This window comes from Leucoraja erinacea, chromosome 10 (genome assembly GCF_028641065.1).
Source record: "Leucoraja erinacea ecotype New England chromosome 10, Leri_hhj_1, whole genome shotgun sequence".
NCBI lineage: Eukaryota > Metazoa > Chordata > Chondrichthyes > Rajiformes > Rajidae > Leucoraja > Leucoraja erinaceus.
In genome coordinates this window covers 48,674,221-48,693,096 of record NC_073386.1, presented here as the reverse complement: position 1 = coordinate 48,693,096, position 18,876 = coordinate 48,674,221, and the positions used below count along the sequence as shown (strand labels likewise).

The 18,876-nt window shown below is 42.4% G+C and overlaps 1 protein-coding gene across 1 annotated transcript in view; it reads right to left on the bottom strand.

Annotated features, from left to right (window-relative positions):
• niban1a (niban apoptosis regulator 1a) overlaps nucleotides 1-18,876 on the bottom strand; it is a 110,080-nt gene that overhangs the window by 43,797 nt on the left and 47,407 nt on the right. The window contains exons 4-6 of the mRNA XM_055642181.1: nucleotides 13,567-13,697; nucleotides 7,306-7,420; nucleotides 5,482-5,649 (exon numbers count right to left, since the gene is read on the bottom strand). Of these exons, the coding sequence (XP_055498156.1) occupies nucleotides 5,482-5,649; nucleotides 7,306-7,420; nucleotides 13,567-13,697 (414 nt within the window). The remainder of the gene's footprint in view (nucleotides 1-5,481; nucleotides 5,650-7,305; nucleotides 7,421-13,566; nucleotides 13,698-18,876) is intronic.

The following is an 18,876-nucleotide window of genomic DNA, read 5'->3' as shown; positions in this document are numbered from 1 at the left end:
GAATAGTGCAAGGAAGTACATTTCAGCTAATTTACCAAGAGCCTGATTTCAAAGGCAATGGCAGATTCCACCTGTCTTGGGTTAAATTGCTTTTCTGTGCAACTTGTGAAAAATGGTTGATCCATTTCCTGATTCACATTTTTCAAATTCAAGGGTTAAAGAACACCATTGCCAGATTTCCCTCTCTTTTAGCTCACTGTGCTAATTTCAATGCACACGACACTTGATCCATTACTGGTCCTTGTAGCTGTCAGCAGCTAATCTCCCAGCTGTGATCTCAGCCACAAGCTCTTGAAGTTATACGTGGTCTCCACCCCGTGGTGTGGAGGTTGGGTGACCTTCCTAATACAGCAGTAAGCAGCAACTTGTGTGAAACAGCAGATAGCAGAAGCTCCTGGCTGGAATGGTCAGAGGCTAGGAAGCCAAAAGTGATCACGACCTTCCGGGACAAAACAATTCACACACAAGCGAGGTGAGGTCAGAAGAAATCACAAATCTAATTAAAGACAAAGAGACAAAGACCAAAAAAGTTTGATTGTTGGCTCTTTGAATTTAAGCATTGCTTTAAGGAAACTTGGTTGTGAAAAGCTGTTTATTCTATGGGTGAGGAACAATCCTGTGAATTTTCAGACCAGGGAGGTTGAAATTCATCTTGACTATTAATTTTAAACTTGATTATTAATATGGTTTATAAGTTTTTTAATGCCAGATGAAAGGTGTTGGACAAAGGAAAATTCCAAAAAGTGAAGTCAAAGTATTCTCCCCTAGTCATCACAACATTACTCCAGGTGAAGCTGATTTTTAACATTATCACAACAATATATTGTTTCGAACCAGAGAAAAAAATTTGAGGGGAACACCTCTTTGCAGTGGTGCTAAAGTGGTGCTGCTGCTGGGTGGAAACTTGAACACTTCATTTCTCAATTAATTCAGCACTCACCTCATCTTTGGGTGGGCAGTACTACAGGTTATGGCAGGAGGACTCATGAGACTCCTTTCAAGAATCACAACAGTTAATTTGCTGCGTAGGGAGGAACTGCAGATGTTGGTTTAAATCGAAGATTGACAGAAAATGCTGGAATAGCTCAGCAGGACAGGCAGCATCTCTGGAGAGAAGGAATGGGTGACGTTTTGGGTCAAGAGCCTTCTTCAGACTAGACAAGGGAAAGGAAAACGAGAGATATATATTGCTGTGATTCCTATATTACAACAGTGACTAGACTTCAAAAGTACTTGTTTTAAGGTCAGATTATCGAAGGGTGACTGGCGTTGTTATAATAAGCGCTTAAATGAGGAGATCAGAAATTGTCGGGAAATTAATATTTTAGCTGCATTTCTTCTCAAATACATTCCTTTCACCAGCAAATAGAGGAAGTATTTTTGAATAAAAAGTTGTATTTCCCCAAAGTTCCCCCTCCACCCCCCACCCAGCTGCCTACACGGATGAGCTTTGCCTGCTACCCATACCAAGACTAGTAGCAGATGTGATATTGTGTTCTGTTCAGCCAGTGAGTGGGTATTCATCGGAGCAGGGTGTCAAAAAAATTAAACAATGTTTCAGGATTAGATTAGCAGAGGGGAAAATTTACTCTTGTACATCCTTCTTTGGTTCTTTGTTAGGCTGTTTACCACAAACTGACTTTATGTGAGGAAATGATGTCACACAGGATACATGCTTGGTCTAACACCCTGGTATATTTTGCATTAACTGTGCAATGGATTATAAATAGTGGCTTGGCTCAGTGTTACTTTGCTCAACAATGGGTGACTTATTAATTATCACACAAAAGCCATTTTTGCCTCTCACTATTCTCGTGATTGTCGTTTCCACACTGAAATTCCCCAGCAACATAATCATTTTTTTTTTTCATTTTCCTCCACCAGATTTGTTCCCAGTTTCCCCACATTACAGGTCATGTCTTGGCCATGAGAGGACCATTTCATCTTGAACCAACACCTAGGGACAGATGGACAACTTGATATGACCCCCTCTTGAGAATTTCCTTTTCCTCTTGATGGTTAAATGCTTATTCATTTATTACCATGAAGCCACATCCTAGCGCATTATCTTTTTAACAAATTAATCTTCTGGGTTCTCTTGTAACATATGTGCCCAGAGGATTCTACATTTCTACAAAGCTATCCTATTTTTGTTCATCAATGAGATGATCCTTGAGTTTCTTGATTTATTACCATGTTAATTTAATATACGTACAAATAATCTAAACTATGGCAATACCATTATTCTTTGTGAAGTTGTTGTCATAGAGTCGCAGAGTCAAAGAGTGATACAGTGTGGCAACAGGCCCTGCAGCCAAACCTGCCCACACTGGCCAACATGTCCCAGCTACAACAGTCCCACCTGCCAGCATTTTGTCCATATCCCTCCAAACCTGTCTTATCCATGTACCTGTCTAATTGCTTCTTAAATGTTGGGTGGTCCCTGCCTCAACTACCTCCTCTGGTAGCTTGTTCCATACATCCACCACTCTTTGTGTCCTATTAAATCTTTTCCCCTTCACCTTAAACCTATGTTCTCTGGTCCTCAATTCACCTACTCTGGGCAAAAGACTCTGTGCATCTACCTGATCTATTCCTCTCATGATCTTATACACCTCTAAAAGATCACGCCTCATCCTCCTGCGCTCCAAGGAATAGAGTCCCAGTCTACTCAACTTCTGCCTATAGCTCAGACCCTCTAGTCCCAGCAACATCCTCGTAAATCTTCTCTGTACCCTTTCCAGCTGAACAACATATTTCCTATAACACAGTGCCCAGAACTGCACACAATACTCTAAATGTGTCCTCACCAACGTATCATACAACGGCAACAAAACCTCCCATCTTCTATACTCTATACTGACAGCCAGAATGGGTGACCCCCAGGAAGTGGGAATTTCCAGAAGAACATTACATTTTGCACAAAATCCTTGTGTTTGAGTGCGGCCCAACTTCTATTTCAGTAATATGGATTATATCCAATGAATGTTATGGAAACACACATTGTAGCAGAACTACCTGTAAATCCCTTCACCCCAGGAACCATTTTTGTAAATTCTATCTGAATGTTCTCTAATGTTTTCACGTCATAGAATCAGATTCAGATTCAGATTCAACTTTAATTGTCATTGTCAGTGTACAGTACAGAGACAACGAAATGCATTAAACAACGAAATGCATCATAGAATTATGGTGACATACAGCACAGTACCAGGTGCTTTTGACTCACCTCGTTTATGCTGTCTGCGATGCCTATCTGTGCTAATCCCATTTACTTTCATTCAGCCCTTATCCTTCTATGCTTTTCCTATCTAAGCGCCTGCCCACATGCCTATTAAACAATGCATTGTGTCTGTCTCTACCACTTCCTCTGCCAACTTGTTCCAGTTATTCACCACCCTCTGTATGGAAAAACCCACTTCTCGGAGTTCCTTTAAATTTCTTCCCTCTCACCTTAAACCTGTGCCCTCTAGTTTATGAGATCATAAGTGATCGGAGCAGAATTAGCCCATTCGGCCCATCAAGTTTACTCCGCCATTCAATCATGGCTGATCTATCTCTCCCTCTTAACCCCAATCTCCTGCCCTCTCCCCATAACCTCTGACACCCATTCTAAAGTCCTATGCCCTTGGAAAAGTACTCTGACAATATACTCTGACACCTCATAATTTTATAAACCTAGATCAATGTTTCTAAAAGCTTTCCCATCACTGAGTAATGTTTAGGGCATTTTGATGGGAGTAACATTTACCACTCTTGTAAAAAAATCAGCCTCCCAAAATCTTAGAGTTTCAAGAGAAGTTATCTGTGATGATCTTATTTTTGTTTTGTCTGAGAAACCCTTATTACTAAGTCTCCTGACTATAGGAAGTGGTTAATAAAATGTGAGAAGCAGTGTACAATTTGAGGGTTGTTGTAAAGTCTCTCGTAAATCGTTGCTTGTTTTCCAAGGTGTGCGCCCATTTCTACATGTCTGGTGCATTCAGGATAAGTCTAGGCGGGTGTGAATTCAACCAGTTCAACCACACAAGGTTGGGATTCAATGACGTCTCTCTCTCTTTCTCTCTCTCTCACTGCCATTTGTGTTCAACGAACACCAGAGACTAAGCTTGCTGTGTGGATCATGTTCTTGCTGTACTCAGCAGTTAATAAAGGCTGCAGCTCGTTACCTAATAACAAACTCATGCATTTGACAATGTTTCCTTTTCTGACAAAAACACATTTGAAATCAGTTTGGGGTTGGTGAACGTAAAGAGAAACAAAGCTATTTTAGTGTCTAAACAGCACTTTACATTGTAACTTGGTCAAGGTTAATTTCACAGTGAAGCTGAAATAACATTTTTAACAAGGAGTTTCCAGCTTCAGCAGCAAGCAATAAGATTCCACACAGTGGATATTGGCTTACACTCCATTACTGGCACTCTGACTACTTAGGCAAGTATTCCTCTCCTCTGCTCTGTGAGCACACAACATAATGACACAAATCTGTCGAAAATAGAAACATAGATACATAGAAAATACGTGCAGGAGTAGGCCATTTGGCCCTTCGAGTCTGCACCGCCATTCAATATGATCATGGCTGATCATCCAACTCAGTATCCTGTACCTGCCCTCTCTCCATACCCCCTGATCCCTTTAGCCCGCATCTAACTCCCTCTTAAATATAGCCAATGAACTGGCCTCAACTACCTTCTGTGGCAGAGAATTCCACAGATTCACCACTCTCTGTGTGAAAAAAGTTTTTCTCATCTCAGTCCTAAAAGATTTCCCCCTTATCCTTAAACTGTGACCCCTTGCTGTTGTTGCAAACAATTTTGTCACGGACATTTCTACTGGGAGAGAAGAAGGACTTGGGGGGAAGCTGGTAACGCATCTTCCCTGCAAAAGATTGACAAAGGCTGAATTGGTGTTACTCTCATCATCAGGGTTTCCTCATCCACTTTAAAGTGATTTACATTGCCTCCCATCATTAGATATGTTGTTGCGTAAATATTGTATCCTCCTTGAAGGTTTTTACTTCCTTGGCACCATCGGCATTCAGAGTGCAGTCATTAGCAGTTATTAGTGTTTTGATTTATTTTCCAACATTCCTCACAAGCTGCAATTATCAATGATTATCCATAATTGCCCCCATATCTTACATGTCCCGGTCTTTACTGTCTCTGCTGGTTGAGCTGTAAGATCATTAAGTTAACTTACTTAGACATAATGTAGTGATACTGCTGCAGATTCAATTATAAACTGTTGTAGAATGCAGACCCTCAATAAAAGGCAGCCAGATACGTTTAGTACAACAGAAACTGGTCAATATGTCACGTCGCTGTATTTTCAGTGTTTTTAAATCTGCAAGAACCTGTTAAAATACCTATTTTTAGAGTGCACTAAGACCATTTACTTTCTGTAGCAGTGGAATCTAGGTGGGTGGAAGGGGGGAAGGAACACATTATTTACGTGTAATTGTTGTTTCGTTCATCGTCCTACCGTAGTTAAGGTGACGAATACACGCATGAAGGGCAGCACCAAACCCCTGCTGTTTCTCCTCATTCTCACAGCAGAAGTAGCTGTGCTTTCGAAACGGGTGCCACAGATACACTGGATACTGGGTGTGGTTAACAAGAAGGCTCTGATTACCATCTTTCCCATTGGGCCCTGAAATATATAAACACTGCGTTAGGAAAAAGTGAATAGATTGTAATCTATTCATGTATTAAACGCCTCCACCCACGGTTCATATCTCCATGCATATAATTGAGGTCCACCTTAGAAGATCCATGGCCTAAAGAAATTTAAATGCTTATCACTTTTTCCATCATAGTTTAGTTTAGATTAGTTTAGCTTAGAGGAATCAGGCCCTTCGGCCCACCGTGTCCGCGCCAACCAGCGATCCCCATACACTAACACTATCATACACACACTAGGGACAATTTACAATTATACCAAGTCAATTAGCCTGCAAACCTGGACGTCTTTGGAGTGTGGGAGGAAACCTGAGCTCCCAGAGAAAACCGACGTGGTCACGGGGAGGACGTACAAACTCCATTCAGAAAGCACCCATAGTCAGGATCGAACCTCTCTAGAACTGTAAGGTCAACAATTCTACCGCTGCACCACTGTGCCGTGGTAGTGCTTTTCAAAATGCATTAAGGGCCTGTCCCACTTTCACAAGTTATTCATGAATTCTCCCAAGTTTTCCCCTTGATTCAAACTCGCAGAACGTTCGTAACGAATCCGTAGGAGGTCATAGGAGTTCGTAGATATAGCGTAGTGGCTCGTTATGCCAGCCGTAGGTACTCAGGTAAGTCGGGACTTTTTATCCAGCCCGATAAAAAATGTCCACAAGTAAAAAAATGGTCGGGATGAAAGAAATTGCAACTTTTTACTCGTAAGGAGAGCATCGAAATAGTCGTGGGAATTCGCAGACATACTCGTAGGAGTTCGTAGGAGTCCGTGAAAATAGTTATGGAAGGTCGTAGGAGTTCGTAGATTTCCACGATCTTGATTTTTTTTTTTTTAGGTCCTTTAAACTCGGCAGAGGTTTTGAATTAAGTCGTGAAAGTGATACAGGCCCTTTACTCAGTGCAGCATCACGCTGCTTCAGAAAATCAGCCAGCCTTTTCCCATCACAGTTGACACTTCAACATCTTGTGCAGTATCTGTGTCGGTTGTATATGTGATAGTATCACTCTCCATACTAAATTATGAGGAACATTGGATCAGGTTGTTCTGGGAGTGATCACCATTGGGCATTTCTGGCCAATTTTGTCTTCACTACGCTTCATTGAACATCTGGCATTGTCCATACACAATATTTAATTACATCAAAGTGCCAACCAGGAGATGAAATTAGGATCCCTTTGTGAACTCAGTTGGAAATTTCCAACATCATTGGTGTACAAGGCGATTCCTTCAATCATTTAATGAGTAGACTGATAAGACTTTAGCAGAAGAGGGGTAGATTTTTGTCTTGCCATCTGTGTAAAACTGGCAAAGTTGTGCTATGAAAAACGGTATGGTTCTCCCTAATGTTTAAAGCCCAGCCCTCCACATGGATAAGAACAATAATATGCCTTGTCCATTTATTCTGAGTTGTAGGTTGATTAATATTCATTCCAATCTGTCACACCGTGATAGGCTTCTGGAGGTTTAGTCAGCATTAGGCTTTCAATAGACTGCCTAGGCCTCTCAGGCCTTGCACTGAGCAGACTGTGACAGGAGATCATATTTCTGGAATGACATGAAGGAAGAATACACATGTGCTACGGGAGCCTTGGAAATTAAAATGTCATCAAAATGTCAACAACTCACCACTGAGGTCAGGGAAATATTTATCCACCAGCAGCGTGTAGTCAGTCATAGATGTCAACACCCTGCAGCCAGTCGGAAACACTTTACATTTTGGGCCGCCTCCTTTCTGATAGACCTGACATAGACAAGCAACATGCAAGGGACAATCAGTGACCACAGCAAACTTACTACAAATCCAACATTATTACTTTTGCGACTGGATCTTTGAATTATATTCCCCGTTACAGAGTAGTCCCAATTGAATACCAACCAGGCAGTGGCCTAACGGTGAGCCACCTTGCAAAGGGTTGTTGAACTCAGGCTATTGTTGAGCTTGCAGTGAGCTGCTTGTGTTTAATGAGCATTCTGCTGGAACTTTCTGCCCTTCTGGAGTGACTGTTCTTGAGGGTGATCGGTTGGACATCATGGGAAGCTGCGAATGGCCTGGCAGTGGGTTGTAATATTTTTGTGTTCAGGAACTAACCAATGTATTCTCCTGCTCACCTCATTCCTGATCCTCGGGTTCTATATAACCTTCCAAAAAATATTTCGCTTTTCAGTCTGAAGCAAGGTCTCGACCCGAAATGCCACCTATTCCTTTTCTCCACAGATGCTGCCTGACCCACAGTTACTCCAGCTTTTTGTGTCTATCTTCTAGCTTTTCTAAAGGACAGTTCACATAGATTCTGATGGTCCTTTATGAGATATTAACTCAGCCTGTTAATTCCCAGAGAAAGTAGGTATAATACAGGATGTAATAGTCAATACCATGGATGCATTTCCTTAAGACTTACCTTGAATTTCTGGTCAAGTTTTACATTATTTAAATGGGCTGATATGAAATTATAAAACGATTGCCAATATTATTTTAAAAACAAAATGGCATGGGTGTATTAAAAACTATCAATCAGGTGAAATGAAATTCATCACATGTCAAAGGTGTGGTGCTTAATTTGATCACTTAATTTAATTAAATGTAGAAAGAAGGATCCTTGAATAGTATGTGTAGGAAGGAATTGCAGATACTGGATTACACTGAAGATAGACACAAAATGCTGGAGTAACTCTGGAGGACAGGCAGCATTTCTGGGTAGAAGGAATGGGTGACATTTCGGGTCGAGACCATACTTCGGACTTCAGACTTCAGTCTGAAGGAGGGTCTTGACCCAAAACGTCAGCCATTCCTATCCAGAGATGCTGCCTGTCCCGCTGAGTTACTCCAGCATTTTGTGTCGATCTTCCCCCTTAAACTGTAGGCAGCTGTGTAGCCAAAACCATCTCTCCTGTTGCTGTTCCATGGTAAAACACTGACAAAAATGGCACAACAAGGATCAATACATATAACGTACAATCAGTGTAATTTATCTGATGACCTCATCCATTTTAGGGAGGACACATGAGTAGAGCAGATGGACAGCAAGAAAGTGTATGCTATAAGGAATATAGAGAAAGATGAGCACTGCTAACATTTATTGTGGAGAAAGTATATTTATCGTGGATAAAGTATATTTAAAAATATATAAAGCCCAATGTCATCATCATGCTAGGTAGCTAGGTACCACAAACTATCAGATATTTTCACACATTCCAAAGATATAGTTTTACTTATCATGGTGACAATCTCGCTGTGGAGATCAAACGGAGCGCATAGGTTATGCCAAACTGTTGTTAAGTATCTGCACTCAGGTTTACTACCTACTAAGACGGCTTGCAGCCCTGCATTTTCTAATTATGATATTTCCATTCAAGGACAGCATAAATGGCCTGTTTTAATTGCCGTAGCAATCTATCAAACCAGCAGAGGAATTAATAAAGTGTGCAGGTGGTGGGAGATTCGGAACACATTAGGAACCTACACCAATATTGTCTACGTTGTGAGGTAGTTACGGGAAGGGTTAAGGTTGGTCCTCATGTTAAGGTCTTGAATTGGGGAAAGATCTCTTACAATCACAAAGTGAGAAAGTAGATTGGGAGCAGAAGCTTGCAGGGAAAACTATAACTGTCAAGTGGACAAGAAGGAACTGCAGATGCTGGAAGATCGAAGGTACACAAAATTGCTGGAGAAACTCAGCGGGTGCAGCAGCATCTATGGAGCGAAGGAAATAGAAAACGTTTTCGGGCCGAAACCCTTCTTCAAGTGGAGGTCTTTTAAAAGAGTCTGTGAGAGTTCAGGACCAGTATGTCTTGGTTAGACTGAAAGGCAAAGATGGCAAGATTAAGGAACCTTGGATGGCAATGGATATTGGATGTTCAACCCAGAAAAAAGAAGAATCATGCAGCAGGTAGAAGCAACTGGAATCAATGGAGTCTCTTGAGGAATATAGAATGTGTGAGAGAGAACTTAGGAAGGAAATTAGAGGGACAAAAGGAAAAATCCTTGACAAGTAAGATTAAGAAGAATCCCAAGATATATGACAAGCATTACTGTAGCAAGATAGTATTTAGCGAAAGAACCCAAAGGGAATATCAATGGAACCAGGTGATGTAGGTGAGGTCATAAATGAACACTTTTTAGCTGTATTTACCAACAAAAAAGGACAGAGATGCACGGAGAAATCTTGGGGTTCAAGTTCATAACTCCCTGAAAGTGGCAACACGAGTAGATAGTGATAAAGAAGGCATGTGGTATGCTTGCCTTTATTTGGTGAGGGCACTGAGTATAAGAGACAGGAAGACATGATGCAGTTCTATAGGACGTTGATTAGGCTGCAGTTTGGAGTATTGTGTGCAGTTCTGGTCACCCCATTACAAGAGGGATGGGGATGCATTGCAAAGGGTGCAGAGGAGGTTTACCAGAATGATGCCTGGATTAACGGGTATTAGCTACAGCCAGAGATTGGACAGACTTGAATGGTTTTCTCTGAAAGACCAGAGGTTGAGGGTAGACCAGATGGAAGTGTATAAGATTCTGGGAGGCATGGTTAGGATAGACAGTCAGAACTTTTCCTCCAGGATGTAAATATCAATTACTAGAGGACAAGGTTTCAGGCGAGAGTCAAAATTTAAAGATGATGTGCCGGGTAATTTTTTGTACACAGAGGGTGTAATATGCTGGAATATGCTGTCGGGGGGTGGGGATGGAGGCAGATACAATAGTGGTGTTTTAGAGACTTCTGGACGGGCACATGGATATGCAGGAAATGGAAGAATATGGATTATGTTCAGACAGAGAAGAGGGGTCTTGGCATCCTGTTCGGCATAGACATTGTTGGGCCGAAGGGCCTGTTGCTGTGCTGTACTGTTCTATATTCAATGGGACATGGAAGTTTGTTTGTTTAGGGAGAGATACATGGATAATCTGGAGGAGGTGTATATAAACAAGTCATAGAATGCAATAGGGTTGTTGAGATCTATCCAAGGTTGCAAGGAAGGAGATAGCTGGGGCTCAGCTGAGGTTTTTTTGCATCTTCTTTAGCCACAGTTGATGTGCCAGAAAACTGGAGGATAGCTAATATTGTTTTGATATTTAAGACCTTACAGCCTGGTGAGCCTTGGCTCAGAAGGAGAGAAATGAATGGAGATAATCTTCAGTGATAGGAATTATGTACATATGGTAAGTCTGGGGTGATCGGGGATGGTCAGCATTGCTTTCTGCAGAGGTAATTAGTCACAATCACTTGATTGAGTTGTTTTACTTGTATGGACTTTATGAGAACTTCAACTAGGCAGTTGACAAGGACCTCCATGGGAGGCTTGACCAGGAGGTTAACACAAATGGGATCAAAGGCAAGCTGGCTAATTGGATCCAAATTTAGCTTGGTCAATGGAGTAATGCTGGAAGATTGCATTCATGATCGGAGGTCTGTGACCAGCAGTGTGCCCGGACCCTTGTTGTTAGTGATCAACAATAATGTCTTGGATATCAATGTAGGGGTTATGATTAGTAAGTTTACAGATGATATGTAAGTTTACAGTGAGGAAGGTTGTCAAAGGCTACAGCAATATATAGTTAATTTCAGAGAATGCATCACACACTTGTTGGAATTAAATGCTACACATTAATGGTTCACCAAACTTGCTTTCATAAATCAGGGCAAAGAACAGAAATAGTTAGATTTTGCTCTTCGGGCTAAAGGAATCAAGGGATATGGGGAAAAAGCAGGAACGGGATACTGATTTTAGATGATCAGCCATGATCATATTGAATGGCAGTGCTTGCTCGAAGTGCCGAATGGCCTACTCCCGCACCTATTTATCCAAGTTTCTATAGACTGGATGGAAAGTTGGGTGGAGCGTTAATGTAGCATTTAATCCCAACATGTGAGTGATGGATTCTGTGAAATTAAATAGGGATGGGATATATGCTGTAAGCAGTACGGCAGCAAGGAATAGTGGTGAACAGAGGGAGCTGGGGGTTCAAAGTCCATGGTCCCCTGAAAGTAGCAACTCATATAGATAGTGAAGGTAGCATGTGGCAACTTGCTTTTGTAAATCAGGGCAAAGAATATAAAAGTTGTGACGTTATATTATAATGTTAGATCATATGTGGAGCATTGTGTGACGTTCCAATCCCCGGATTATGCGAAAAAATGTGGTTGCACTTGACAGAGTAGATCTCTGATGAGTAGATCTCTGAGGAGATTCATCAGGATATTGTGTGTAGGAAGGAACTGCAGATGCTGGTTTATACCAAAGATAGACACTAAATGCTGCAGTAACTCAGCGGAACTCTGGAGAGAAGGAATGGGTGACGTTTCAGGTCGAGACCCTTCTTCAGATTGATCCAGTCTGATTTGGTCTGAAGAAGGGACTCGACCCAAATCGTCACCCATTGCTTCTCTCCAGAGATGCTGCCTGTCACACTGAGTTACTCCAGCATTCTGTGTCTATCTTCATCACGATATTGCCTGGACTGGAGGATCTTAAGTTGTGAGGCGAGATTTAAGAGATTGTTTTTCCCTAGAGTGAAGGAGGCTAAAGGGCCTGTCCCACTTAGGCATTGTTTCTACAGGCGACTAGGTTGTTGCCACATGGTGCGGGATGATGCCTGTATGGTCGTGAGTAGTCTCCTGAAGTCGCCTAAAGAGTCGTACCGTTTTTCTGGTCGCAGCCGGATTTTGGATTGTTCGAAATGTTTCGGCGACTGTGGCTTGACATAGCTTGCCTAGGTGTTGTAGGTGCTGTCACCAGGATGAAGTAGGTTGTTGCCAGGTGATGTAGGTTGTCACCAGGTGATGACTTTGGTGAGTTCCATTGGCGACTACCTAAGTCAACCAGCGACAGGTACCGGCGACTGAATTGTCTTCAGTTGTCTTCAGTTGTCGCTGACAGGGTGACAGCTTATTGTAGCTTGTCACGGGTGGACATAGGTTGACTTTGGTTGTCGTAGGTTGTCACCTGTGTAGTCGTAGGTGTGGTCGTAGGTGAACGTCCTAATGGGTCACCGGTTGTCGGTAGCTTGCCGTAGGTTGATGTCAACAAGGTGGTAGGTTGCCGCGTAGACATTGTCTTGGGGGGCGTCCAGTTTCAGCGACCTGCTACGACTGTGACTGTCACCGCCAGTCGTCGAAAAAAATCGCCTAAGTCGGACAGGCCCTTAAGGGGTGATCTGATAGATGTATGTAAAATAATATAACGCATTAATAAGGTTAGAGTGATTTTTTTTTGCCCATGATAAGGGTATCAAAAACGGAGGACTATTAAAGTGAGAGGATAGAGTTTTAAAGGGAAGTTGAGGGGAGTTTTTTGCAGACACAAAAAGCGGTCAGAGGAGTTGGTGGAGTTGTTGCAGTCACTATGCTCAAGACATATTTAGACAGGAACTTGAACAGGCAAAGTATAGGAGGATGCAGAGCTAATATGTATCATGTTTGGTCGGTGGTAGCCAGTGCCATCTTCCTCGCTGCCGTGCGCTGGGGCAGCAGGGCGAAGGCCATGGACGCCAGTAGAATTAACAAACTCATCAGGAAGGCTGGCTCCGTCCTGGGGGCAGAGTTGGATTTATGGGAGGTGGTCTTGGAGGGGAGGATGCTCCTCAAACTGCGGAGCATCCTGGACAATACAGCTCACCCCCTTCATGACACACTGGTCAACCTGAGCAGTACCTTCAACAACAGACTGCTTCCATGAAGATGCAGCACAGAACGCCACAGGAGATCCTTCTCCCGTGTGGCTGTCAAACTGTACAACTCCTTCCCCTTCTGTCATGGGGTAGACTGAGACTGAGACTCCCTCCACCCCCCCCCCCCTCCCCCCCTGTCGTATAGTATCGTATCATGGGAAACATGTCAGCATTAATACCCATTTTATGCTGTTCAACTGCATTACATAAAACACACTTACGTCCTTGTTTTCATAGCATTCAATGCTGTTGTCATTTCTTATGACAATGTATCGGTCTTTCCATTTCTTGAACTCTTCCACGTATTGGATCACTTCTTGTTCATAAACCACTTTCCCAGTTTCTGCTGGGGCTCCTGCAAGAGAGGATGTCAATTCTAAAGTACAGTACGGATCACTAAAAATTCATCACCTCAATTCAACTTATTTGAGTAAATGGTTTGGTATCGTACCATAAACTGTAATGAGAGAAGTCTGGCAACACAACAGTGTTAAACACCGGTTAGTTCACAAATGTTTGTACCAAGGATTTGGGATGCGGGCTTGCTCAAATGTCAGTTTGTGCTTCCCCAGAACGAGACAGGCCAAGAGGGAGATACCCTGGAATTGGAATACTTCAATGGAGATTAATGGAGGAGGGGGGAGGAAGCAGCCTTCATTCAGAGCAATTTCAAATCTTGTAAGTATTGTTTGTCAAAAAAAGAGAGCTGAATGAAAATATCCTTAAGAAAAAAGTTGCAAAAACAAAAATAAAGTCAAAACAAAATTAACACATCCATGACACAAAACTTTTCTTCTAATATAAGTTGGCTTTTTATCTCTGGCCTTTGTCCAATAATCTTCCAATCAAAACAAAACCCTTGCCCGTGTTCAGCTATTACGGGCTCTGTCCTGCCCTGCAGCTTTCTTTCCTGCCTCTCCTCCCCCCTGCAATTAGCCTGAAGAATGGTCTCAACCCAAAACATCACCTATCCACGTTCTCCAGTGTTGCTGCCTGAACAGCTAATTTACCCAGCTTTTTGTGTCTAACTTTGGTTTAAACCAGCATCTGCAGTTCCTTGTTATTATATTCTTTTAGTATCAGTTGGCTTTTTATCTCTGAAGGCAAGCTCACTAACCCTGTAGGAATAAAAAAAAAACCCTTGCCCTCAATAAGTTAATCTGTCATACCCCTTTTCCAGACTTCTTTGAAAGCCCAAAATCTGCTAAATTAGCCTGCATCAAGGGACAGCAACAAAACATTATTTATCACGTTCTCCAGTGTTGCGTGTTCAGCTAATTAAGCTTTGTGTGTCTTGAAGATTTGCAGTTTTGTTATTATATTCTTTTAGTATCAGTTAACCACAAATACATCCCAACTATTTCATTAGAAGTAGCAGATAGAGGAAGCTTTCAGCAAAACACTCACAATGCTGCTGGTATAGCACACAAGCAGAAGCATTCCTTCAACACCTAATGAAATCTCTGTCAAGCACAAAATATGAAATTGGATGAATTTCCACTCATCTACATTGACCAGTCTACATTTATTAGGACAAAAGCAAAATTTGTCTTTTCTCAGATAAGCAACTTTACTAAAAAATCAAGCTGATGACTAATCTGCCTTTAGATCTATCAGACGGTAAGAATAATAAATGTGTACGAAGAAACTGCAGATGCTAGTTTAAACCGAGGGGTGAGAATCCAAAAATTGGAGGAGTTAAGGGACTTGGTAGTGCTGGTGAAGGGCGTTTCGGTTATTTGGCTTTTCAGCTTTGTTCCCGTTCGGTTATTTGGCTTTCACTTCAGCGCTTCGGCTTCTCGTCCTTCTACGCCACGTCCGCACACGCAGCGGGACAGGCAGCATCTCAGGAGAGAAGAAATGGGTGATGTTTTGGGTCGAGACCCTTCTTCAGACTAAAGAAGGGTCTCGACTTGAAATGTCGCCTATTTCTTCTCCCCAAAGATGCTGCCTCACAGGCTGAGTTCTTCGTTGAAGAAGGGTTTCGGCCCTAAACGTTGCCTATTTCCTTCGCTCCATAGATGCTGCTGCACCCGCTGAGTTTCTCCAGCTTTTTTGTGTACCTTCGATTTTCCAGCATCTGCAGTTCCTTCTTGAACATCTAAAATTAGTACCCCTTTCCTGCTTTTTCCCCATATCCAATGAATAAGTGAGTTCGGTATTACAACTGCGCATGTGTGAGTTTGTCCAGGTCATGGGTCATTCGGGATAAACATTCTCACCAGCTGAGCTACTGTGTGTATACATTACGATCGATAATTGTTTTAAAATGTGTTTCATACGTATTTTCCAGTTTTGCTTCTTCGAGGAAAGAAAATACTGCTTTCAAAACTATTAACTAGATGTATTTATGGTTCATTTGAACAATTATTGAAAATTATTTTAGGGGTTTTCAACTCTTACTATACTAGTCCATGGCCAAAGGCTGTATGCACGTGTGTTGACTTCTGAGTGAGTTCTGCATGTCCATGTCTAAGTAAAATTGTGTAGTACACAACGTAGTCACGAGTCTCCTGACTAATCAGTTATTTGCTACAATTAGCTTAGGGCTAGTCAAGTTGTGGAAGAATATTAGTTGGTCTAATCACACAGGACTTCTGATTAATAGCTACTGGCTGGTGGCTGCTGCAGCAGAGTAAATATTTAACCATGAAGGCAAGCAATCAGTAGGAGCTCACAGAGGTAGAGAAATGAGCTCAGCTCCCAGAGACTGAACCGCTACATAAACTTACTATTTTCTTCCCCTTTTCCACTCTCATGGGAGCCACAAACTAAACGTACTAGTTATCCCAACATAAAGAGTATTTTTCAGCATCGGCATGTTGGCACAGGCAAGATTTGCGTTGTGGGGAACCCACCTCAGTAGGCGCATCAAAATGTCCAAGTCACGGGTCTCCCCGCTTTGCCTCGTTGACTTTGGACCTAGTGACCTGCGTGCGGAGATAGGGAGGGTCTGCATCCCTCCCTCGCCCCACATAGAGCTGTTGATGTTTACACATGCTTACAGGGGGTGGTGTTCGCAGCCTCTCCTGCGGGGATAGTTGTTGCCTGACTTTGGCCGCTATGGGGATAGTTGCTGCTGGAGCCAGGCAGCCAGGTGGATACTCAGTGATGACCTGCAGTGATTTGGCAGGTGGCGCTGGACTCAATCCGATTCCCTTCACCTTCAGAATAACTTTAGTGTAAATTAACCTAATTTCCTCCCATTGATCGAGAACACTATGCCTTGCAATATCTCCAACTCATTGGGTAACTGTGTTGTCAATAAATCTCCTTTATTTAGTGAACCGCAGTATCTGAAGAGGACAGACATGCATTGTGGATATTAAAATATAACATGAGAAAGTATCCGACCCCTCTGAAATTTGTGAAATACATTCTTGTTCTTCACCTTGCGTTGATGTCAAAGAAAATGTTTCAATAGTTTGAAGATGGGGAAAAATCTCAAACAGATTCTTAGTTTATCCCGAATGACCTTTGACAAATCCCATGATTCATTGCGTGCGCGGGATACCAAACTCGCTTATGGGGCGCACGAGGCCACCACCCTTGAGAGCATCCAGAGAATTGGCCTCCACTGCCTTCTGTGGCAGAGAATTCCACAGATTCACAACTCTCTGGGTGAAAACGTCCTCATCTCAGTCCTAAATGGCCTGCCCCTTATTCTTACACTGTGACCCCTGGTTCTGGACTTCCCCCAACAACAGGAACATCTAGCCTGTCCAATCCTTTAAGAATGTTGTATGCTTCTATAAGTTCCTCTCTCATCCTTCTAAATTCCAGTGAATATAAGCCCAGTCGGCCCATTCTTTCATCGTACGTCAGTCCCATTTTAGACTCAAAACATTTAGACCAACTGCTCTGTGAGTGTTCTGGTCAAGGGGCAAAATTGTTAGCAGGACGTTGGACAAACCTCCCAGCTATTCTTCCAGTGGTGATGTGTGATTATTGATTTTGCATTCAATTGGATGGGTAAAGCTGGGCCTCAAGGATGACACCATCAATGTGACACTGTTCTGGCAGTGACCACACTGAAGTGTCAGCCTGAACAGGGATTATGTGCTCATACCTCCAGAATAGTGCTTACTGGAAATGACACGGGTGGAAATGTGTACATTGTAATAAAAATGACTTCAATGTCTTCTCTCTTGTTACCTTTGGACGGATATGCTGAGGAGGAAAGGAAATAAAAGTATCCAAATATTATCTATTGTACAAATTTAAAGTGCCCAAATGAACATTATAGCAAAAATATTCTGAATCAGAAGTTACAATGCTACTTCTCGGCACTCCATCACATCATGAACAGGAATGCTTTGTGCAAAAATGCAACAATTATATGTCTTCAAATTTCTCTTCCTGGAAAATAATGGCCAGTTACATTTTATATAAGTTACATTATAGATCTAATCTTTTCTATGCTACTGAGTTGGAGATTGCATCACTGATTGCATCGAGATTCTTCAGGGCATCCCAAGCAAAGGAGCTGGGCTTCTCTCTCGCATATGGCAAGGGCCATTACTGAGATATAAATGGGGGGTTGGGGTGGCTGACGTTCCCAGTTCTCAGCTTCCTATTTCAACTTCCTGCATGTTGCCTTTTAGACTCAGTCGTAAAAGGAATTTTGAATAAACCAGGTATTGGGGTTTGTTATTGGTATTGTTTTGTTGTTGTCCATGTGCACCAATATACATTGAAAAGCTTTGTTTCCAAGATATCCAGTCAAATTACACTACACACAAGTGCAATCATGTCATAAACAAAGTGCAACAGGCAACACAAAAATAGATATACTAGTGTGCAGAATATAATGTTAAGGGGCTGTCCCACTTGGGCGACATAATTGGCGAGTTTAGAAGAGTTTGAAAAAATTACATGTTGAAGACCTCCTTCCACCTCCTTCGACCTTGTTGAAGACCAGCGTCGACTAGCTACGACTAACTTTGGGAAAATTGGACACCGAATAGTGGAGAGTGAAGACGACCTCCTTCGATCTCCTTCGACCTCCCTTCGACTATGATGAAGTCTATCTACGACTACCTTCGACTACCCTCGATTACCTACGACTAACATGCCGACCTACTACGACCTACTATGACTAAGCCTACGAGTAAAAAAAGTATCGATTTTTTCCATGGCGACCTTTTTTTACTCGCGGGCATTTTTTAACATATTGACAAAAACGCCGTGACCTAGCTGAGGCCTCGAGTATGTGGAGACCACTCTCGAGCACGAAGGAGAGTTACGAAGACCTCCTACAACCTCGTGTCGACCAAGCTGCGAATATGAGCCGAGGGCAAACTCGCCAGAACTCGCGGATTAGGTCGCCCGTGGGACAGGCCCTTTACGGCATAATGGCATTATATTTACAGAGTTAAAGTCCAAGGTCCACATTGAGGTAGGTTGGAAAAATTGGAACTACACCCTAGCTATGGGAGGACTATTCAGTCGTCTGATACCAACAGGTAAGGAGCTGTTCCTGAAACTGCAGGTGCGTGCTTTCTGCCCGACAGGAGAGGGGAAAAGAGAAA